General features: G+C 35.5%; 1 protein-coding gene across 1 annotated transcript in view; it reads right to left on the minus strand.

The window, feature by feature from the left end:
- Positions 1–1202: 1202 nt before the first annotated feature.
- The window catches only part of TRPM7 (transient receptor potential cation channel subfamily M member 7), a 61630-nt gene continuing 40349 nt past the window's right edge, over positions 1203–22483 (minus strand). The window contains exons 18-40 of the mRNA XM_064517317.1: positions 21735–21890; positions 21443–21586; positions 20674–20802; positions 19489–19773; positions 17703–17877; positions 17043–17175; positions 16066–16250; positions 15257–15389; positions 14023–14738; positions 11877–11953; positions 10960–11019; positions 8630–8723; positions 8165–8235; positions 7669–7706; positions 6949–6974; positions 6551–6601; positions 6396–6461; positions 5453–5736; positions 5053–5135; positions 4488–4693; positions 3859–3910; positions 3656–3762; positions 1203–2723 (exon numbers count right to left, since the gene is read on the minus strand). Coding sequence (XP_064373387.1) covers positions 2593–2723; positions 3656–3762; positions 3859–3910; positions 4488–4693; positions 5053–5135; positions 5453–5736; positions 6396–6461; positions 6551–6601; positions 6949–6974; positions 7669–7706; positions 8165–8235; positions 8630–8723; positions 10960–11019; positions 11877–11953; positions 14023–14738; positions 15257–15389; positions 16066–16250; positions 17043–17175; positions 17703–17877; positions 19489–19773; positions 20674–20802; positions 21443–21586; positions 21735–21890 — 3402 coding nt within the window. The 3' untranslated portion in view covers positions 1203–2592. The remainder of the gene's footprint in view (positions 2724–3655; positions 3763–3858; positions 3911–4487; positions 4694–5052; positions 5136–5452; positions 5737–6395; positions 6462–6550; positions 6602–6948; positions 6975–7668; positions 7707–8164; positions 8236–8629; positions 8724–10959; positions 11020–11876; positions 11954–14022; positions 14739–15256; positions 15390–16065; positions 16251–17042; positions 17176–17702; positions 17878–19488; positions 19774–20673; positions 20803–21442; positions 21587–21734; positions 21891–22483) is intronic.

Raw genomic sequence — 22483 nt, forward strand, 5'->3', positions numbered from 1 at the left:
GGGCACAAGTTTGTCTCTGTTCACAGGCAGGGATGGACATGCACCTCAGGAGTGATGAGATTGCAGCAGAGGAATGACACTCCTGATGCAGTCAGCCAAATTAAGCTCATTTACATGGGTAATTTTGATGTTCCTATAGCCTAATTTTAGAAAATATGAGGTAAGTAGGACAAGACATTATCCTAACAAGGGCCAACCACTTCTTCATACAAATTCTTTTCTTTGCCATCATATCTTTCCAATGTCTTCCCTGGAGAATACTGATATTTTTTGTTTTTTTCTGCTGGTCTGAAGGAGGAAAAGACCATTTGTAAAGCTGCAATTTTTTTTTCTCAAGTTGATTTAGATACAGCTAGAGTTTTGAGAAACCTATAAATGTCACAGAGGAAGTCAGCGTTCAAGCCAGGAAGACATACAGAAATAGGTAAAAGCACTGTGAAACACTCCAGGTCTTACATGCGTCCCCAACTTTCTTTGTTCCTTTCAACTTTTCAGAGAAGTCAGGCTGCAGTCGCTGCAATACTGAGCGGAAAGCACACCCCCACTATCACACACACACCAGTCTCAAAAGTCACTTTTTTTTTTTTTTTTTTTTTTTTTTTGCTTAAAGTCGGTCACAGACAAAACTACTGAAGACAGTATCATGGCTGTAAAAGTGAACTGTGCACTGCCAAGTATTTGTCAGGAAGCAGAAAGCTTCTTAACTCGCATTTACAATTTTCCTGCAATAATTATCCTATCTTATATACTAAACTTGGTCACATTTGCAGGGCACTTCAGAGGTTCCTCTAGAAATCCTTCCCAATTTTGAGAGCCAGTCTCACTTACACATTAACTGCTGCTCTTACTTGGCTAAAAATATAGCATTAAAACAAAAAAGTACAATTATATATTCAATAGATGCCTATTACCCTACAGCAATGGAAGGCGATGCAATCAGGCACCCAAGGAGGAGCTACTAATTCAAAACAAGTATTTTAAAAGGGTTTAAGATATTTTGGTTCATTTGCTTATTAACCTTATCACACATATCTGTCCACTCCAGCAGTTTTCACGTTTTTCTACTTTGTGGTGTAAGCCAAAGTTGAGGTACCTCAAAGATGGACAACTGCTTTGATCCAGCATGGCAAATTCTACTTTTCCACATAAAGAGTTACTCAAATTCAACCAAATAAACTTTCAGACTAAGATGGACAGCAGAATTCTGTAAACAAGAATAAATTTATTTTAGATTCTTTAAAGATTTAATGATATACAAAATGTATACAGTATTATATCCTTATAACATTTTTACCTTTCCCCGTCAAACATAAAACACCATTTAAACAGCTATTGTGTTCGTGCCTTAGGTCTGTATCTATAAGATACACTACTGAATAAAAAAATTTATAGAGCTTTATACTGCCCTTTTAATTAAAAATTACAAATTAGTACCTATGTAACAAAAAAAATCGCAGCATGAAACTTCAGTTGGACAACAGGTTCTTCTTGCTGAATATTCAACAATATTTGGGACAGTTAAATTACATTTTATTGGCATAAAGGTGCATTGCAATCTCCCGTACTTTACATAATGATAATCCAACCCTAGTCTCTCTTAAATAAGTACCACAAATAACATAACATTAAAGATGTTTCTACACAATTTTAAATACATTTAAAAGTTATGTGTACATTCGGTTTTGATATACTGGTTTTATGAGATCTTTGGAAGGCATAACTTCTGAAGCAGTCACTACATACAAAGAAAAGCACTTCCAACTCGTGTTCTTACAAGGCAACTTATTTGGACCAGTACGTACTATTTCTTCTATTAAATGTGATTATACCAGTCTATCATGGCTTTCTTCGTTACTATTTGACGATGACTTGATAAAACTGAAATGTATAAAACAAGAAATTACATTATGCACAATTAGGGGCTCTATTCCACAAAAAAACAGCTTTACAGCCATGAAGCTGAACCTGATTCAGGAGACTCTCCCTCTTTCCTGCTCTCTCTCAGAACAGACCAAGTTTCTGCCTTTAACCTCAACCTACTGGCATATACATACACCTCATTTGGATCTGTCCTCTTGAAAAGGACATCTGGCAAGAAAACGTTAGCAAAACACTTCTGAAAATGCTCAAAGAATACTCCAGCATTACAGAAATAGGTGCTTTCTCCTTCAGTCTTTGGCTGATTGACAGTAAGAGAGCTGCCAAACAGACACTTTACCTTAAAAACATCAACTACCAAAATCCTTTTGGTTGAAGGCATATTGCACACCACAGGATTACAGAGAGGAAAATCCTCCACTAAACCAAAGCAAAACTAAAAATAAACCTTCTGCTAGAAAGCCCCTTTAAAAACATATCATAAATACTTGTCATTATTCAACCTTTTAAAATGATCAGCTGCCAAGCTGTTCTCTGCAGATGGTTATCACAAGTTGTTAGGTCCTTAGATTATGGACCACCTAAAATTCCACTTATAACACAGCGATCCTTGTTTTGATACATCTTTCTTTTAATTATAAGTGAAGGAAAGATAAGTGACAACTTTGTGACATTCCATGAAGTTTGGATGAAGCCACTGATTTGGTCACATCATTAGAGCATCAGACGAATAGAATTAGCTGAATCTGATTCTTTGGTGCAGCTTCCAGGCTGAATTGTCAATTCAGGGGAATCATCCTGAGGAAATATAATCTTGTCAGGTGTGTAATCATTCCTCTTTAGATCTATACAAAGAAAATGAAAAGTCATATTGGTTAGTATTTCTCGGTATGGTAGAATCAGTGAAGCATAAAAACCTTTCAGATATTTTCAGATTTTTTCTTCCAGATTCAGACTATGTAAGCTTAAGGATTTATAAAAAGAATTCCTCAATATGCCTTCATTGTCAGGAAGGATTTTTTATTATACGTTCAATAGGAAGCCTAAAGAAGCTCTTTAAGCAGAGTGGAAAAAGTGATGAAAATTTCGGAATATTATTTTATTTATAGCTATTTTGGCAAATATTGAGTCATTCTTCAATGGAAATTGGATCTTTCCATAATATGTTTTGGTGTTACTAGGAATTCCAACTCAAATTCAAAATAAAAGGAATGACCTTTCTTCCTGTGACAAACAGCCTGGAAGAGAAGCACAAAACAGGCAGGAATCATGCAAGTTTTCTTATGTTGTTCTACTGGGATCTAAACCCTGACACAAAAGAACAATTTCAAGGTTTGAGAAGAGTACAGTTTAGTCCATGCAACAAAAATATCCAAACCCAAATGTTTTAACAGAATGAATCTCTGCAGTATAAGACATTTTTAAAATCAAAAGAAATTCAAACCAAAAAACACAAAAAAACCCATTTTGTTCAACATGTCAGAAATTCTGCAATCATCTTAATCTGTTTTGATCCCTTTTTTATTGTACCTTCTGAGGTCTAGATCAATCTAGTCTACTTTCCTCAAATACTGTGCATATGGATACAGAATACACAGACATTCTTTATTTCCTCATTTAGGATTTTATTTTAAAATAACATACCTTTTAAAAGCTAAAATTACAAAACTGCTGTTTGTTAATTATCCCATTTTCACAGCATGACATAGGTATGGCATAGCATCTCGTACAACACATGACATGAGTGTCTTAGAAGAAAAACAGCAGCAACTCTTACCAGGAAGTTTAAGTTTCCTGCAACAGGAGTTACAGTGATGCTTAGCTCTGAAGTTTTTTATTGCATCCTCTCCTAAATTGGCTGGACCAAACACCATATCGTATGACCTTAAAAATAAAGTGTACATAAGCATGGATTGCATGTGTTGAAGTGAGGGGTTTTTTTTTTTTTACACTTTTCTTTAAATTCTTCTTTAATCTTACCTTTTTTCTCCAGCTTTTATCACAGAGGGATCTGTCAAATTTTCACCAACACCTTCAGACAGCATATAAAGAAAAAGTTAAATCTAATATATTACACAAATGCATTAATATTGAAATCCTTTGGCATCCTTGGTTATGACCTCTCAGCTTCCCCAAGAATAAAGAGGAAAAGAATCAAATGATAAGGGACGCTCTTTACCCTTACACACAGTGCTTCTAAACAAACATTTCGCTATTTTTACATCTGCCTACAATTCTTCATTTAAGTTTTTACCCGAGAGAAGTTTCCTATACAGAATTGCTCAAAGCCAGAACGTCTGACGCATTTCAGGATAAATTACCATATATTTGGTACCACACAAGTGTGCCAACAAATATATTTAATGGTGCAAATCATTAGGAAATAATATATATTAATATTCTCCATGTTGCTGTAACATTTCATGCTATATTAAATAAGCCCACCATTGATTCCAATTAACTAGATCAAGATGTGCTAAATAATGCTTATTATCTATTACAGACATATGCATTACTATTAGATGCTATGACAAGAGAAAAAAAATATACACACGCATACATCCATCCCTCCCTTGGGCCCAAGCCCAATTTCAAAATAAGGACATCACCTTGCAAATCAAGCACCAACAATTCCCCTCTTGTATACTCATATGTCCAATGGCTGAAAGCTAGCATAACCTCCTCTAGCATGTTAGTTGGAATTATTTCATCACCGTTGTTGTTGTTATATTTTCTAAACTCTCCAGTCATGCACTCTTCAACTGCAAACCACTGACCAGCAGAGTGGCAATATAACAGGAAAACTTCCAGGAACCTAGTTAAAAACAAACAAACAAAAAACCCACCACACACACACACAGTTAATTTTTCAAAAACAGAAATTAAGACAAATATATCATTACTACTAGATTTTTTATTGATTTACAAATCATTTACATAATTTGAAACTACTATACAAAGTCATTTATATTATGATACTAACCTAGAATCAGTACAAGAAAGTATCAATAAAAAATACCACCAAAGCTAATCCTGCAGTTCGACACATTCCTAACAATGCTCTGAGACATATTCACAAATCAGCACCTAATATATTTGATCCATGTGTTCACAACCCTTTAGGCATTCTAAGTCACAAAATGTGCAAAGTAAGGAAAGTTTAAATACACTCACCTCGGAGAGTATGGAATGGATTTGGGCTTCATCTGATTGAAAGCAAATGTGAGCTTCTGTGCTGCCCTCTGTTGTTGAATTTCCTACAAGTCAAAGCCCTTATTTCATTAGCTCTACTATGACAGCAAACATTAGGGAGCTAAAAAGGCAGCAGGAACCATAAGTGTCTATTTTCCCCAAAACAGTATAAATCACTTCCTCTTTAAATTATGTTTAGGTTATAAAAGATTGGGCTATTTGAGCAAATAAACCATACTGGAGTAGAGCTTAACCCTTTAGTTCATGGAGAACATTCAATTTTTTTTTTTAAAGCATATATTAGTTTTCAAGGGGGGGAAATCCTGTTTAATATTAATATTATGCCTGTCCACGTTTAATAATTGACAAGAATAAAACTTACTCTCAAGCACAAGTGTAACACAGTGTCCTCTTTATAAATGCTTGACCAAGTATTCACAACTTCAGGAAGAAAAGACTTGATGATATAAAGATGTCCCGATTTCAGGATATCATATTCTGACCACGTGCATACTACTTTAAGGGCTCGACGTAAACCTCCTCCCATCTCCTCTTTACTTAAAAATTCTATTTTAGCACAGAGTCCTAGTTGTGACCAAGACGACATGCTGTTGTTCAAGATGTTGGGAGAACTTTCTTCAAGGCGATACACAGTGACTGGTTCACCTATATTACAATACAAAAAGCAATTACTGTATTTATTTTTCTAAGTTTAAAATTTACAAGCAGCGAAAACATTCAGTTCCTTAGGTTTCAACATACAGTGATATTAAATTGTTATAAATATTCTGAATTAACGTAAAAATTTAAACTAGCCAATGGGAAGACCACTCTCCAACTTCTTTCATACAGCAGCAAGGTAACACAGCTTTTTTGTCCTCCTGATTAGAACTACTAATGACACCGTCTAAGCAATGTTAAGAACACTGAATAAATATTTGTTTACACTTTATACGAGTCAAAACAAGTCTCAACTTAAAGGAGTACTTCCAGAACAGTTTGTTATAAAAACTAGTTGTTACTACAATACCACTATCACTGTATTACCATTGCTGAGTACAACTACAACTAAATACAATTAAACACTGCACTAGAAAAGGTGTCATTAGACTTGTTTATATTTGAGTGTTGCAAGACAGACACTAGACATCATTTTAGTCCATTATCTACATCTAAAATGCTATGAGAAAATGTCAAATTTGACTTGATCATTCTATATTAGAAGTAATCTATACAGGGTTTTCTTTTTTCTTCCCCAAAAGGTTATATTGAACCAGTTCTTTGAACTTTGACCCTCCGTCCACTAACAAGAATTATGTTCTTACCTCTTGGAGGCACAGGAGTGAATGGAATGCTTTGTGATAACCTCATCAAGTTATTTCTTTCTACAGCTAAAGAAAAATTATAGCAGTTGTTAAACTTTAAAAATCTAATAAATGTAATTAAAAATACAAATTATTAGTTTATATGAGGCACTGACCTGAGTAATAGTAATTGATATCCATGATAGGTTTGAAAGGAGAAGCAATACCTGAAAAGGATCAAGAAATGAAAGAGATGCTTCCTGCTACCTACATTGCATATTAAAAATCACCACATACAAAAAAGTTTCCAAAGTAACTAGTAAGTTTGAAAAGGATTTGAGGTGCAGAGGGTTAAGTATCACATTTAGCTCTTGTCAGGGGAAGAGAGTGGAGCCGGAAGAATTCTGTAGTGCTCAGTGGTAGGCTATTTATTAAAAGAAAAATCATCACAGTATCATCTGTCCATTAAGATCCAAATTATCAATAGTTAAATACATTCTCATACAAGACCCAAACTGACTGCTGCTTATATGAAAAGCTCCCAGCTTGTTTATATTAGAAACAATAAACTCACCATTCAAAGCATCTTCTTCAGATGGCCTGTGAAATGCCCCCCCCCAAAAAAAGGCAGTCATTACTTCTCAGAAAACTTACTGTTTTGTATTCACTGATTTTGACACATCATTCTGGAGTCACCTTGTTAAAGTACTGCTTTTACCTTATTTTTCAAGGGCAGTACAGATTTCTTAATTACAGAACAGTAATGGAAGGCTGTTAAGTAGCCTCCTGTTTTTAGAACTATACTTTAATTACCAGGTCACGCACAACATTACGTGAAGTTTGCATCACAAGAGCTCGTTCCCACAGCGGTGCTTTAATTAAAACCTGTTCACAACAACTTACCCTTCTGTTATCAGATTAATAAGGTAACGGCTTTAACAACCACTTAACTCGGGGGATAATTGTTAACAAGAGCAATAGTCACACAATTTCAGAGAACATTTACAGTTTGAAACACTGGATAAAAACCTTTACCAGGAAGCCAGCTCCTTAGTGTGAATATAGACCTCTTCATTTAAGGACATGCTTTGCCCTCTGATATGTGGCCCCATTAATTTACATGGAACTTGTCCAAGCATATCACATGCTGAACAAATTCAATTATTTATTAGAAAAAAACCTTTGCCTTGTTTTTGCATTAAACTACAGCAAAAACACAAACAAAAAAAACCCAACAAAAACACGCAAATCAAAATAATAATAAAATTGCTCAGTTACCAGAGAGCTTACTTACATTTGACTGCTATTTGAAGGTCTACCTTGTAACCAATCCTTTAAACCAAAGCAGGAAAAAAACAAAAGGTTTCAGTTTCATAAGCAAAATTAGTGTATTTAATTTTCTTGTAGTTTAAACATTTTAAGATCTTGCAGCACAGCCTGTATAGTGGACATATTTCTCCAGGCTGTATTAAACTGTAGTGGAATGAAAAGGCTCAAGCACAACTGAAAAATGGTAACTGTAATTTAAAGAAAAGAAAAGGCTATATCCACTACTGTTTTATGGATTATTTAAATATTTATATTCTAAAATAAAACATTCTACATATAAGAAAGAAGCAGACTTTCTTCCCTCAGTCAAAATTGGTCCCCTTCTGTTCTCTCCTTGACAAATGAGAGTCCCCAAATCAGAATTATTCTTTATACAATCTGTTTCTTTTATTTGTTCAGTTTCTATCAGAGTTTCTTGTTCTACTTAACCAATAAATAAATAAATAAATAAGGATACAAACCGTCAGCAAGGCTGCTTTAGAGTCTACTTGCTGAGTGTCTTCACTTGATGCTCTTCTACTCTTGTTATATACTACAAATAAAAGAAATTCATAACTGGACAAGGAACAGAATATGCCGATGTTACTTACCTATTTTCTAAACAGGTGAGCAACTAGACAGTTTAATGCAGCTCTTATAAAAAAGGTTTGATCCACATGTAACTGACTGCTGCAAGTTTCCTGCACAGTCTTGACTAGATCATTTAGCTTTTTATGACTTCAGCTATTTGTGGCAAATGCAAGGTAACAGGATTCGTCTAGCATGACTAGAAGAACCAGAATGGAACAGTACCTGATTCAAATAACACCAGTCACAGATATAAAGATCATTTAACTTTTTGCGTTCCTTTTGTATCCTCTTGGAATACCTATTGTCAACACAATTTGGAGATAAAGTTGGGTCACCTGAAGAGATAGCACACTTACATTGTTCTGAATGAACCACCAAAGGGTTCAGGGGATAGTCAGTAAATCCACCACAAGAACTGGACTGTCTCAGGCTGCAGTCAGTCTGAAGACCCTACAAAAGAAATATACATATTAGTAGTAGTCATCATCATCATCCCCGTTTTCTACTACCACCCTTCCAACACGCGATTTGCCTAAAATTCTCTTTTAGGATTACCTTTATTTTTTGGTTCTTTACTTTTGTACGTACCTCAAATACCTTGCCATGTAAAAATACATAAACTGAGTACTTCATTCAGTTAAGTCGATCTTTACAGCAAATACTAGTTCTAGCTTTTTCAGGTGCATACAAAGACTAGTGACCTATACTAAAGGAAGACTTAAAGAGAGTGTTACAATAAGATACAACTGTAGAAAAGTGTTACAGTCAATCTCTACAAGCACCAAGTTCAGCTATTTTGCATTTGTTAACCTAACTAACTATGAATTCTCATTTGAGAACGTGGCTGTGGCAGGAACTGAAGTTTAGTTTTAAGGATCCAATGAAAATAGTGACAAAATGTAATGAAATTTTGCCACACCAAATCCTAAAGTCTATGAATTAATTTCCTCAAGAACATATTCCTTAAAAATAATAATTATATACTCTCAGAATATCCACTTAGGTGGTCAGCTTCAAACAGTAAGTTTCTTTTGCACAAAAGTCAAAAGGCACAAACTGGAACTACATGTAGACTACATAGGGCTGGAACATGCCTCACAACCAGCCTATTACTTCCAATGGTTACCTGAATAAAAAAAATCACAAATTCATGATTTTGAAGAACAGAAAACTAGGCCTTTGAATGTTACGCATTGCTTTGATTTTAAGACTTACAACAGTTAGGAAGTTGTTACTAGCTTTCTGCACCTTTCTTTCTTAGAACAGATATATACGTACATACACACACACTAAATGTAAATGGTGTCCGTGTGTGATGTATCTATCTAGAGATGACAAAGACTGTTGCAGAAAGCATCTTCTGAAGTTCCATTTTTAGGTCTATAGACATTTCAGTGTTCAGGAACAGTATTACCATCTTCAGCACCGTACAGTCACTGACCGTGATGCCAAATGAATGGTAGGAACCAAAACAATTACATCAGTCAGGATGAGGTAACTCAGGGTTTAGAAGGAGTGGTACTTTCTGGAAATGCTGGAGTTTGCAACCCAGTGTTAACTATTAGACTCATGTCAAGGGGACAGCTTGCTATATTAACCTCTAGTACAGAGGCTCTGCAAGCAATGAGAAAGCTTGAGCCTGCAGCAGTGCACCAACTTACATTTTCGTTTAAACAAACAACAACCACAAAATCAAAGATGAAGAGGCAGAAATATCAGAGAAGACAGGCAACATCAGCTTCCAAGGCTGACTTTGTTTCTTACATCTGGCATATTTCCTCTGCCCAGAACACAGCTCCTCCAAGGTGCCAGTAAGGAAACCATTTCTCATACAGCTGAGCCAAGATAGCCATGCAGCATCGCCAGAAGGTACACATAACCCCCCCTGCCCCTTCTTGCACAAGGTATGGCACAAGGCATTTTTTAGATCCCTCTTGTAAACGAATTGCATTTGTTCAGCAGTGGAAAACCATCCAGCTATTTTGACAGATATCTTTTTGCACTTTTAACAGCTTAAACTGTCTTGCAAAGAGGCACAACAATGCCAGAGCTAACACAAGGAAGTGGCAGGAACAACGTGGTGAAGAGGGGGAAATGCAGAACCTCCCTCTTTTGATGACGGCTGCCAGCTCGGTGCATCTCGTGAATCTGGAACACCAGTCATTAAAAGGATCACCAATTTTTTAGTTTAACAAAACTTGCTAAATCTGGCTCAACCACAATTCTCCAGGTCATCAGCAAAAGTAAAGCTTCCAGGACAAAAGATCAATTCCCGTACAGAAATTAAAGGTCAGAATTCTAGATATGCCAACTTATATTGGTGTGTTTGAAATTAGGCCTTTTGTAGTAGATTTTAAGATCCTGCTTCCTCCAGACTGCTTCTTAGTAGATTCTATTACTGTGTACCCACTACCTTTGGATATTCCAATTACAATGTGTCATACCTGATGAAGACATGGGTTGATTAAAGGCGAACGATGTAATTTTTTTGTTGAAAATAGATCATAACTACTCAATAGCCCAAATCCCTCTCCACCCCCCCCCCCATCTTTTTTTAAATGGATGTCTAGGTTTACTTTATGGATAAAGATACAAGAAAACAGGCTTTCCTATCTGAGCTGTAATGAATAAATTCAGTATTGGGTGAAAATCATGGCTGTACCAAATAGAAAGATTCTCCACTTACCTGAAGTCTGGTTGTTTCTATACCCTCCAATATAGCTTTTTTGAAGTCTTCCTGTTGCTCCTATTAAAAAACAAATGAGGCAATTTGTAAAATTATTACCAGAAGACCCATGCAAAAACAGACAAAAAGAGAGACACTTTGTGGTCACATATTATACATATCAGAAGGTCCAGAAGGGGCACCTCAGCAGAGGATTGCCATTGCAAACAGTCATAGCTAAATTCTCACGTCAGATTTTCCCTCAAACAGCAGGTGACTGCAAATGGGAAGTTGTACTTACTAATATATTTATCTTAACAGCTAAAGAAAGAAAATTGGCTTTTTTATATGCTTTGGCACTTAGAGGACAGATTTGTCATGATTAATAACCCTCCTATAGTTATTTTTATTCTTCTTTAAGGATAGTGAAATTATATATCACATCGAAGTTTTCTGGAAAAGCTTTTTTTTCTCCTTGGAAAGGGAATGAACAATTTTTTTGCGTGATCACTTCTTTAATCACATACACTATCATCTTGCTCTGTAAAACGTCACTAATTCACTGAAATTTTGCTACACCCATGTTGAAGTTTACAGGTGTCAAATGCTTCATTTGACAATGCTAAACATTCTAATTGTGGGACATAATTTTATCTTAATTTTAATTCATAATTGTAGTCCTCTCAGCTTTCATACAATCAGATCCTGTTTAATATTTCATTGGTATCATATTATGAAGCAACAGTATCTGATATGTAGTTAAGGTTGAACAGGTTTTCACTATGCTTTTATCATAGAACTGAGATAGATATGCATTCTTGCCAGAATATGTTTAAACAAGTCCTGTAATTATATTTGCTCTTATGTTTTTCAAAACAATTAAAAAAAAGCCACTATCCCCACTAACTTAAGTTTCACAGAAAATCTTCCAAGCTTACCTCAATATCAGCACTTCTTTCTTTAATTCTGCTTGCTGCCTCTTTAAACCGCTGTAATTCCATGCTGTCTCTGTGACCTTTGACACAGGGAATTAAAAGAGTATTCAAAATCCAAGGCAACATGCAATATTCTCACCATGCCAAATAGTTTGTATCATCACAACAAAGGGTTACAAACCATTTAAGTTGTGTGTGCCTGATTGCACTAGGGAAAATTTTCCAAACACATGAAAATAAAATCAGTGTAACAAAATATTAAGAGAAAACTATTGCTTTTCCCACATTAAGGTGTGGAGTGCCACAATTCAAAATGTGAAACTAAGATTCTAAAGCTTCATATGTACATGCCTTACATGAAGGGAACTGGACAGCCCAAATTGCAGTATTTCTGTAAGTACGATAAATGAAGAAAAAGCAGACAGTTTTCTCTGGTAGCTTTTACAATATACCCTTCATCCTCCGAGCTGCAGGAAATACTCTTCAGCTTTACCAAGCATGTGGCTTTACAATAAATGAAAACCTATTTGGACTAACGATGTAAAGTTGCACTGTATCAAAAGTTTTATAAAACCTGGAAGTAAGAATGAAGAGTATGTTCTAAATGCTGGATGTCACAGGACCATGTGCTAAAAATTTGGCTCCAATAAAATAAGTATAGTTAGTATATGAAGTTATTAGTGGTGAAGTACATTCAAAGATTAGATAGTTCTACAATCACCAAGGCAGTTATTTTTGTTTAGTCTTGCTTTCAAGTGTTTTGTTTTTTAAATCATGAGGAGGTTATAAACAAGTAGCTAGTGAGTGTACAAATACTCTTCCTACACATACACAAATCTAAAAATGCTAGTGCATAGAGTTATCTTCTTAGCACTCCAAGTCCTGCAGTAGAATGAACCCTTGTCTAATGATTTAAATGCTTGCATCTTGAACAAACCTTTTAAATATACTGAGAATAACTGGGGTATTATAACACTTCTACAGGCAACTTGGCAATTTCAGATTGCGATCTTGTATTATACACTAAGCCTAACCTAAAGCATTACCTATCTTGCAGTAATCAGTTAGTAAACCCACACCTGTGTTTTGCAATGAATCTGCCACTGTTATACCATTCAAATGTGTAGGTACTCTAACCAAAAACATGCATCTTTTTACTGTTAAGCAAAACTTAAGGGGAGGCATAATGCTGTATTTAAGAAAGGGATTTTGGAAGCTTCCAAAAGGACTGCCAAAAGATACATTAGCACAGGCAACAGTGGAAGATCCCAGTTACAACAGTATTTAGAAACATAGTACAGGAGAATCCCTCAGCTTGAGGCAGATACCACAAAGATAATTTGTCCAGGATTCCATCAGCCTAAGAAGTCTTCTGTAATTTCGTCAAGAAATAGACAATATTTTTAGTTTGTGCAATGAGAATGCAGGATCTTTTAAAAAGTCCCAAAAGGTTTGTCTACAATGCCTATATGAAGTTGAAGAGATGCTAACTGCATAAAACTGCTATACTTAATAGCTAGCTAATTTTTTCAGAAAAATATTGTCTATGTGACAGAATTGTAAAGAAGTAACAATTTTTAAGTAAAAAAAAAAAAATCCAAGCAACATAAGGAAATTAGAGATGTTAAAAGCAAAAAAAGCAGAGCATAACAGTAGAATAGAGTCACCTGCAACCGGAATACACCCAAAATACCATACAATTCTTGATAAGTCAAACCTTGTGGTTTAGATTTGGTCCACAGTTTTTGAAGTAGTCCCATAAGGATGTTAGAACATAAATCTTGGTTTTGTAGTTCCACTGCAAGGACATGCTGACTTTGGGAAAATTCATCTCTAATATTCAATTTTCCATGTGAGTCGTCACTTGTATTACAGTTGACTGTTGACGTCATGTCGCAAGTTGACAAAGACAACTTCGTTTGGGGGCTGTTCTTCGATAAGTTGACAGAGGACTGGTGATCACATTTGTCAACTCTGCAGCTGTAGTTATCATTAGTGTCACTCTCATCATGAATAAAACCACAATTAACGTATCCTCCATTTTCAACACAAGGTTGGGTGAAAGCAAGGCAAGCAGAGCCAGAAGCAAGAGGATAAGAGCAGCTAATAATGACTTCAGGACATTCAGAATCTACTTTATTATACTTACCCACAAATGCACCAAATTCTACATTATTATCTCCTTCTGTAGCCTTAGAGCAAACAGTCTCTTCATGCTTTACTGAAGAATCCAGCTGACTTTTGCAACTGGGCTGAGATGGCGTGCTAACAAAAAATTTAGCTGTTGGGGATGTTACATGTGGCATGCTGTTGGATGAATTGCCTAATTTTTTACTTCTACTACTGGATTTTGAGATTTCTGCAGCCTGTATTCGCTGACGAAGTTCTGGAGGAGAAACAGCATTTGGAAATAAGGCACTGCCTGAGGAACCTGCCTCTTGAAAGTTTATTTCTTCTCTTCGGGGAACTGGAGCTAACTCCTGACCAATTGTCTTATGCTGGCCTTCTCTGTCATCACGTATAGAAATGTTACAGAGTAAAGCATTATTTCTTTCAAGGCCTCCTTGAGGAAAAGGACCAAAGACGTTTCCAATGCTGTGTTTTTTCCACACAGAAGATCTCAGAGAGCCATCATCGATGAGGTTTTGTGCCAAATGTTTTGAAATGCTCAACTCCCGTGTAATTTCATTATGAACTTTGCTAGCTTCTGAAGCTTTCTGTGCAGTCAGTGTTTTCAGAGTGTCCACAGTTAGAGCAGACAGATCCTGTAGATGGCCAATCTGTGAATCCAAAGACTGCAATGATCGTTTTATATAGTTGACACGATCACCAACTTCCTTTATCTGAATGCACATTTGTTCCACCCTAAGGAAAAAAAAAAATCAAAATATGAAGTAGCTATGAAAAGTTTTCTCAATATACAAAGGAAATATCCTTGCAACCTTTTTGTCCTTTGGGGGGGGGGGGGCAAAAAGGTGGGACAGGGACAAAATCTCTGAAACTGGTAAGATGGTGTAAGAGTGTTGGACTGTTTTGTGACACAATATTTGTACACACTTCTGAATTGCAAAACTAACATGCATATCAATAAAGGGCCTACAGCACTTTCAGATTATTATTTTATAAAAACATGAACAACCAAATTATACCATTGCCTCAACTTACTGAGTGCTGGCAAATCTATTCTACAGAATACACAGAATATAAAAATCACATTATTAGCTTCTGCATAGCAATGGAAAAAGCATCATATAAAGTTTGCAAGAGTACTTGGTTTGGGTAGTTTCTTGAGTTCTATTTTCACCTCCCTGAAAGCACACTTACCCCACCCCCAACAAGCTAAACCTTCTCTGTTCAGAAGTTTTTATTTATAAATATTCTACCGTTCAAAAGTGACTCGAATCCTCTCCTCACTTCCAGAATGGAATTTATCATCCTTTTCATTGAAATACATCTCAACACACAACTCTTCGAAATCATGAAGTTTCTTTTGATCTTCCTCTGTCAGGAAGAGTTCTAAAGAGACAAAAAGCAACAGTTCAAGAGATACGTATACAGTAAGGTAGTAGAGGTGATTGAAATTAACAGCCATAACTTTACAAAAGGTGTAAAAATAAAACCACTCAATGCCTCCTGTGTCCCTTCCTCTCCTTGCTAAAAAAGAAGCTCAATATCAAAGATTTCACTTCAAATAAAAATACTAATTCTAAGATGATCTACGCACAATGTTATCATTCCTTATGCCCCTCTGATACTTCTTCATTTGTATTACTGTGGAAGAGGCTATATTCCTTAGCTAGATTTTATTATTTGTGAAACTTTTTTTCTTTTTCAATTTTCAAAGGGTTTTTTGGGGAGGGGGGAAGGGGACAGATGGACTTCCACCATTAGCATTAACAGGAAACTCAGTCTTCTGATAAGTTTTTTTAATTATTTATTATTTATTTTTTATGCAAGTTAGTCTGACTGGAGATCTTCTAGGAGCCATGTACTATTCCCCTTGTAAAAATACCTTAGAACTTTGAAGAGAATTAAAGTGTTATGCAAAATTAAGAATACCGAATACTAAAACCTACTTCTCCACTTTGTTGACAGTAATATACTTATAAACTTGAAGTTAGCACTGTTCTGACAGCTTGCTTTAATTGCATTAAAAAGTTATAACAATTTTTTGGATAAGAACTGTTCATACTTGGCCCATCTGAAGTCTTGTCTTTCTTTCTTCTTTTACATATACAACAAAACAGGGAAGCCATGTGGCTAAGAATAATAAGTGGTGGAGGAAGAACGGGTTTTTCGTGGTAGGCCATAATGAAATGGTAGCGTTGATACTTCCACACAATGTTTGAAATTGCCTTTACTTGTAAATACACATTGCTGAAAGGAGACAAAAAGAAGCATTTTAACACATCAAATATTTTACATTTCAACAACTGTCTTCAGAAGTCAATTTAAATAAGAAAGAAAAGCACATATTTGTCTTTTTTACTGGATAAACAATAATAGTGGAAACTAAACACATTCAAGAAAAGACTATGCTCTAAAGCTAGGTGAGAGTTATGAACTTCTCTCAACTAATATCACTTGAGTACCTTTTCTCAGAAAGAAATGACACTATCATGACATGAAATTTCAAGTTTGCTAAAAAATCCCCCCAAAATTATTTTTAAACTAAACTGATTTTTATAACAGGCCACACTAATTGTGCAGTCCGCCAGTCTTCAGTACCAGTGAACTGCTTATTCCCAAAAAACAAATGCTTGCAGATAATTGCAGAAGGCTAATTTACTCTACAGTTGAACTTGGCCAAGGAGGCAACTCAGGAGCAAGAGTCAGCATACAGATCCAGAAGTAATTTAGTTTGTTTTCTGACTAAGAAGGTTCAAAATGCTTTCAAATTCTCTTAAACTTCTTGTTTCCCTGGTCTCATGGATGTGACACATACCAGTCACATCACAAACCTTCCCTCCTTGGTCATGGGCTTGCAGCAAGGGGGAATGAAGACCAGCCTTAGAGCCTGAAAAGGCTGCCAACAAATGGGATTGCTTTGAACTGCCACCAGGATATGTGATTTCCAGTCATCTTATTAAAGTCAAATATAAACTTATTATTATAAATTTATATTAGGATTAGCAAAAATTAACAGTTATCAATTATCCATATACTTACTTGAAAAATGCAATAAGGAGATTAACCATAATAATGTACTGTACAAAGAGGTAGACAGCTTGAAGAAATGGGGTCAACCATGTTCCTGGCCCACAGAGATGAGCAACTTTTTCATCAGAATTTTTTGCACATACTGTTTTATGAAAAAAGACAGAGAAAATAGGTATAGCTTTTAGCACTCACAGCTATGACGGAAGACAAACGCCTATATGAAAATATAGACAAAAGACGACCACTTATAACCCTCAGTCACTGTTCTGCAATTCAAAAAATCCCCACATATTAGCAATACAGTAGACAGTTTGATAATATGATATTTTTCTTTTTTCCCCAAACACCTAGCCAAAGCTTTGTCATGGTAGCTGTGTGGAAAAAATTTCCAAGTAATGCTAGCAATAGCCTTATAAGAAATTCTGATTAAGTAGAGTTTTCTATGCCATGCAAGCTTTACAAAGGAAAATGAAAAAGTGAGAATAATAGATGTCAGGTCAAGAACTCATACAGGTGAAACTCACAAAGAGAACATAATCTGATGACCTGAGTCAGTACGTCAACAATACAAGGCATTTCATTTCATAAAATGAAAATTTCCTAAGAGTTTGAGAAGGTTTTGTCAGAAAAAAGTCTTTCATTATTTATTTCAAAACTACAATGTCTTACCATCAATTTCATATGCATACACTTCACCAAATATCATCCAGTATGGATGAAACACAATATCTCTAGCAAGAGTCCAAGATGGTGCTTCGTTAGGATACAATATTGCCTTCCTAGGAACACCAAAACTAAGCAGTACAAGCGCCATAATCACCACAATGTAAAACATGTTGGCCACCTAGTAACAAACAAATAAAACAAAACACAGTTAATCCCACAAGGTCATAATTACAATTTCACAAGTTTACACTGTAACTGTAAAAACTTTTAAACTTGATGGATTCCACATATTTTCTAATGAAAAGAGTTTAAAGCATTTTATACTTTGGTCAGAAAATCTGTCAACTAAACAGTGAGAAAATTTGTTTTCTTGTCTCCTTGCTTACGGCACATTAACTATTCTTGACCAAAAGGTAATTGATAGATTTTCTTCGTAATGCTCAAATACCTATTATGTGGAAGAGTAGCAGCTGGTAAAGCAAGAGAAATATCCCTTCCCAAATCTTTTGAATAGCTGTACAAAATACAGGTGCAGTTTTCCAAGGGCTGAGAACGGACTAAGAAACAGCACCTATGCCCCAAAAAACAACTCAAGGAGAAAAAACAAGTAACTGGATCCCCTCCTTTTAAGGAACAACAGGGTTCAACTTTGTAAGAACCATTTTACAGGAAAGAGCAAACACCCCTCACACACACATATACACACACGCTGTTCTTAAACCTTACAATCCTCATACAAACTTTTCATGCCTACTGTTACTACTCTTTCATTTATTAGTCTCTCAGTCTTACTGTAGACTTCTACCCCACCCTAGCAGAGCTCCCGTTAAGAACAGCGTAACTCCTAACATTAACTTCACTTTATTACAGAAGCGACTTAGAGTTCTTGAATAAACAGGGATCTCCAAGATGGCTTTTTAGCCATCACCTATCAATTGCTTGCTGGAAAATATGCTTTCATGTTACAAAACATAACCGTGATGTACAGTCACTTATGAACGTGGTTACAGTACACCTCCATGCTGGCTATAAAATAGCACGTTTGAGTCCACCAGATTGGAACAAAGAAAATTCCAAGACTACACGGCGATGCAGGGGAAGCTATGAGCCTGAACTTCCAGCTTCCAACTTCAAAAAAAATTATGAAAAAGCTACCTAAAAAAATTTAGGGCAGCTTGCTGACAGTAAAGAGAAATAAATTATTTTAAACTAAAATAATTCAAAATTTTTTTTATATCGGAAGAGCAATGAGCCAGAGGGCAACATCTTTGGCTTAAGAACAGCAAGTAAATACGAGAGAAGACAACAACAGGGAGCCACAGTCCATTCCCAGTCTTCCACAGCACAAAACATAAAGGTGTTTTATTACAAAAAACAAGTGAAAAAGTTTTGTACTGGAGAGCACAAAGGCAAGAAAACCCTCAAAAGACTATAAATAGACATCTGACCCAAAAGGGAAGCAAAGTTAGATTAACCCAGAAAAGGGTATCACCTTATTCAAGTCTTGACATCTAAGAACAAAACCAATTGCGGAAGACGATTTGTCAGTTTAATGGATATGTGATAGAGAAAGCTCCAGAATAAAGGAAACTTTCTAATCAGTACTTGTATTGAAATACACTGAGTGCTATCCCAGCTAGCTACATCTGCATGCTTTGAATTGTTGACATATTACACCAGGATAAGCAAACTTTTTCTAAATTTAAAATGAGAAAAGTTATCAATGGAGGCAGCAAGGTATTTCAGTGGGGGGAGCAGGGGAGGGAGATCCCACAGAATTAGTACTTACCATTTTCCCAATCATCATAACGTAAGGGCCAGCCTGTTGATTTACAGCTAGAAAATCCAGTAATCGCACATACCAAAAAATTATATTGAGACAGTATGTTATTCTTCCAGCAACGAAAACATAATTTTCTTTGTAAGTGTTTTCACCAAAGTTCCCCTTTGCTCCAAATCTTAATGCAAACCCAATGAAGAAAGTGATAATGGCAACTGTGTCACTGATATTGAAGTAATCACTAAACCACACTTTAATCTTCTGATTAATCTTCCCAGCCTCTGACATAAAGATCTGCAGAAAGAATGATTTTTAAGAGTCAGGTCTCCTCACACTTATCGCACACAGAACACCGCTAAAACATGTGAATTCATATAAATTTTTTATACTTGCAAAAATAAATCTATTCAAATGTATGACCGTTTACACGTTATAATTGAGGAATCCAAAAACCAGTGTTTAACCACATCAGCTTCACAACTAAGAGGAAGATGTATTACGTTCCCATCTGCCTGAACAACACATAAAGGAATTGTTTTCATTACATTTGCTGCTACTCTCTCTCTCTTCTTTTTTTTTTTTGGACGGTTACTGTTACAAAAGTGAGCTCTAGTTTCTTTGAGTTGGACCTGTGGTACCAGGTTAATGGATTTAGCTCTTCCATTTAAAAGATTCTTCTAGAATTTGCACTTATCAGCAAGCTGTAGCTGCGATAGCTATCTTGCCTTGATAAAGCTTTCTGGTTTTGTTTCCTCTTGGTCACAGCAGCAGAGTCCGACTGAAAGCAATAGCTATATCCACGTTTCATCCCTCAGAAAAGCAAGGTTGCTTATTCCACTGCAACTTGTAGACAGCACAACACGAATGTAGAGAACTAAAAGAATCAGCCCTGAAAAAACAGAGCCTAGGGTGTCATTGCCCGTTCCTTGAAATTTAGAAGGGGCGGGGGGGGATACCCAAAAACCAAAATAAACCAAAATACACCCCACCTTTTAAATAGAAAACATTCAAAAGCAAGTCCAAGAAACTTCTTATATCAAAACCAGCAGTTTACATCAAAGTTTAAAATAAAGCTATTACATCATGTACTCTGACGTTTAAGGTTTCTTAGGTTTTCTTGTTTATTAAGACAGTTTAAAGCATATTGTTGTAATCGACACAGAAACATGGAATCACAGATTATTATAGACATACCTCACGAATTTTCTCAATTGCCGATGTGAAAATGTAAGCAATAACAATCCACTCTTGAACAGATGGTAATTCTTCCATTTTCACAAGGACCACAAACGTGTAAAGCATGAGAAATCCTAAGTATGCCAGCTAAAAACAGCAAGGAAAATTTTTCATAAAATTACATAAGTGTTCTTTATAGAGGTACACGGATTCTTTTAATGTGGTATAAAATAAATCTCCACATACAATTACAGTCCTACATTTACCCTCGTGGAAAGGTTATTATTTAGAAGGAGATACAAACATTTTCCTCCTACTAAGAGGAAAAGTAGCAGCAATAAGCTATTTTTCTGTAATAAAAATTATAGAGTTTATATTACAATGCTTTAAACACAGTTATTTATGAACACTTCTTGCATGAACATTTTTTAGCCTAATGAATGATGATGGATTTAGTGCTAAAAACTGATGAAACTCATTACTCAGGCCAAATAAAAATGTTCATGCTAGGTACTCTTTCTTAATCACCTTACCAAAAAAAAAAAAAAAAAAAAAAAAAAAAAAAAAATCGGTATTTACCAAAACCATCACAAACTTAAGAACATACCTGAGCACTGCAGGTATGCAGTTTTTCAGAATCAAGTACTTATTTCCAGTTTAGTAAGGTAATATCAGAAAAAATAGTGCTTAAACTCTGATTCAAGTCACAGAGCTACATGTTGAGAAAACACCCAAAAATCTGTATTAGATTTCCAAATAAGAACACGTTACACAGAATAAAACTCACCGTATTAAACCAAAACTTCACAATTGGGGCATGATAAAATGCATAAAATTTCTGTGTAATTGGAAGCCTTTTCGGTTTTGCTGGCGTCTCCATATCATGCTTTTCTGAAGCACTGTCCAAGATCCTTACTTCTTTAAACACCTCCTAAAGTGAAAGGGTTAACTTCACATACAGAAATACATGCTTTTGGAGATTTGTTTGGATATTTTAGCTCTTAATTATAAAATGTAACTATTATTTTAATTTAGAAATGTTGCTTTTAGTATTTCTGCACCCCTTTCCCCTGTGTTACCATAGGTATTTCATCTGCTGCATTCTGGAAGTTGTTTTCACTGTCATCCATTGCCATTTGATGTGCATCCTGAGACTGAGGAATATGTGACATTTCAGCCTTGGTCTTATATTCCAACAGCAGTATAGCAGGGGGCAGTAAAATACTCAGTATCACCTGGAAAAGATGAAGACTAAGTGCAAACACCTTTAAAATTAGTTCACAGCTATATCAAAATACCAGAATACACCAATACACAGAATAGCCCCTGTAAAAGTATCATCTAAATTTCCCTTGCTTGTTAGTAAGACCAAAAAAAATGTAGAAAAAAAATAATTAGTTGTTACTTATATACATACTTAAGAGGCAAAGATGACATACACAGAGTGTTCCTTGACCTGAGGATATAGGAAAGGGGAACAATCAATAAATTCCAGAACCAAAAGCCACTAGAGAGAATGTACTCCAAGCCTGAAGATCCAGAGACGTTCTGTTTACACTCTGTTCTTCAATCTACTGCCCAAAAACTCTGGAACTGTGTACTGTCAAAGCAGATTTAAAAGTACATATGAGTCTGTTGTTTTTCAACTCATGGTAGAAAAATGAAGGCTAAGATAAGGATGAAGAAAAGAGGTAAGAGCTATTTATTGTCATTAGCCTGTTACAAAGCAAGCAAGAAAATGGCAAATCAGTTAAAGAGGATTTTAGTAGGTCACAAGTTAAGTGATGCTTGTTGGTATTTTGTAGGAAAGTTGTATTTCATTATATTC

Source organism: Dromaius novaehollandiae, chromosome 10 (genome assembly GCF_036370855.1).
Source record: "Dromaius novaehollandiae isolate bDroNov1 chromosome 10, bDroNov1.hap1, whole genome shotgun sequence".
In the NCBI taxonomy this organism is placed as follows: domain Eukaryota; kingdom Metazoa; phylum Chordata; class Aves; order Casuariiformes; family Dromaiidae; genus Dromaius; species Dromaius novaehollandiae.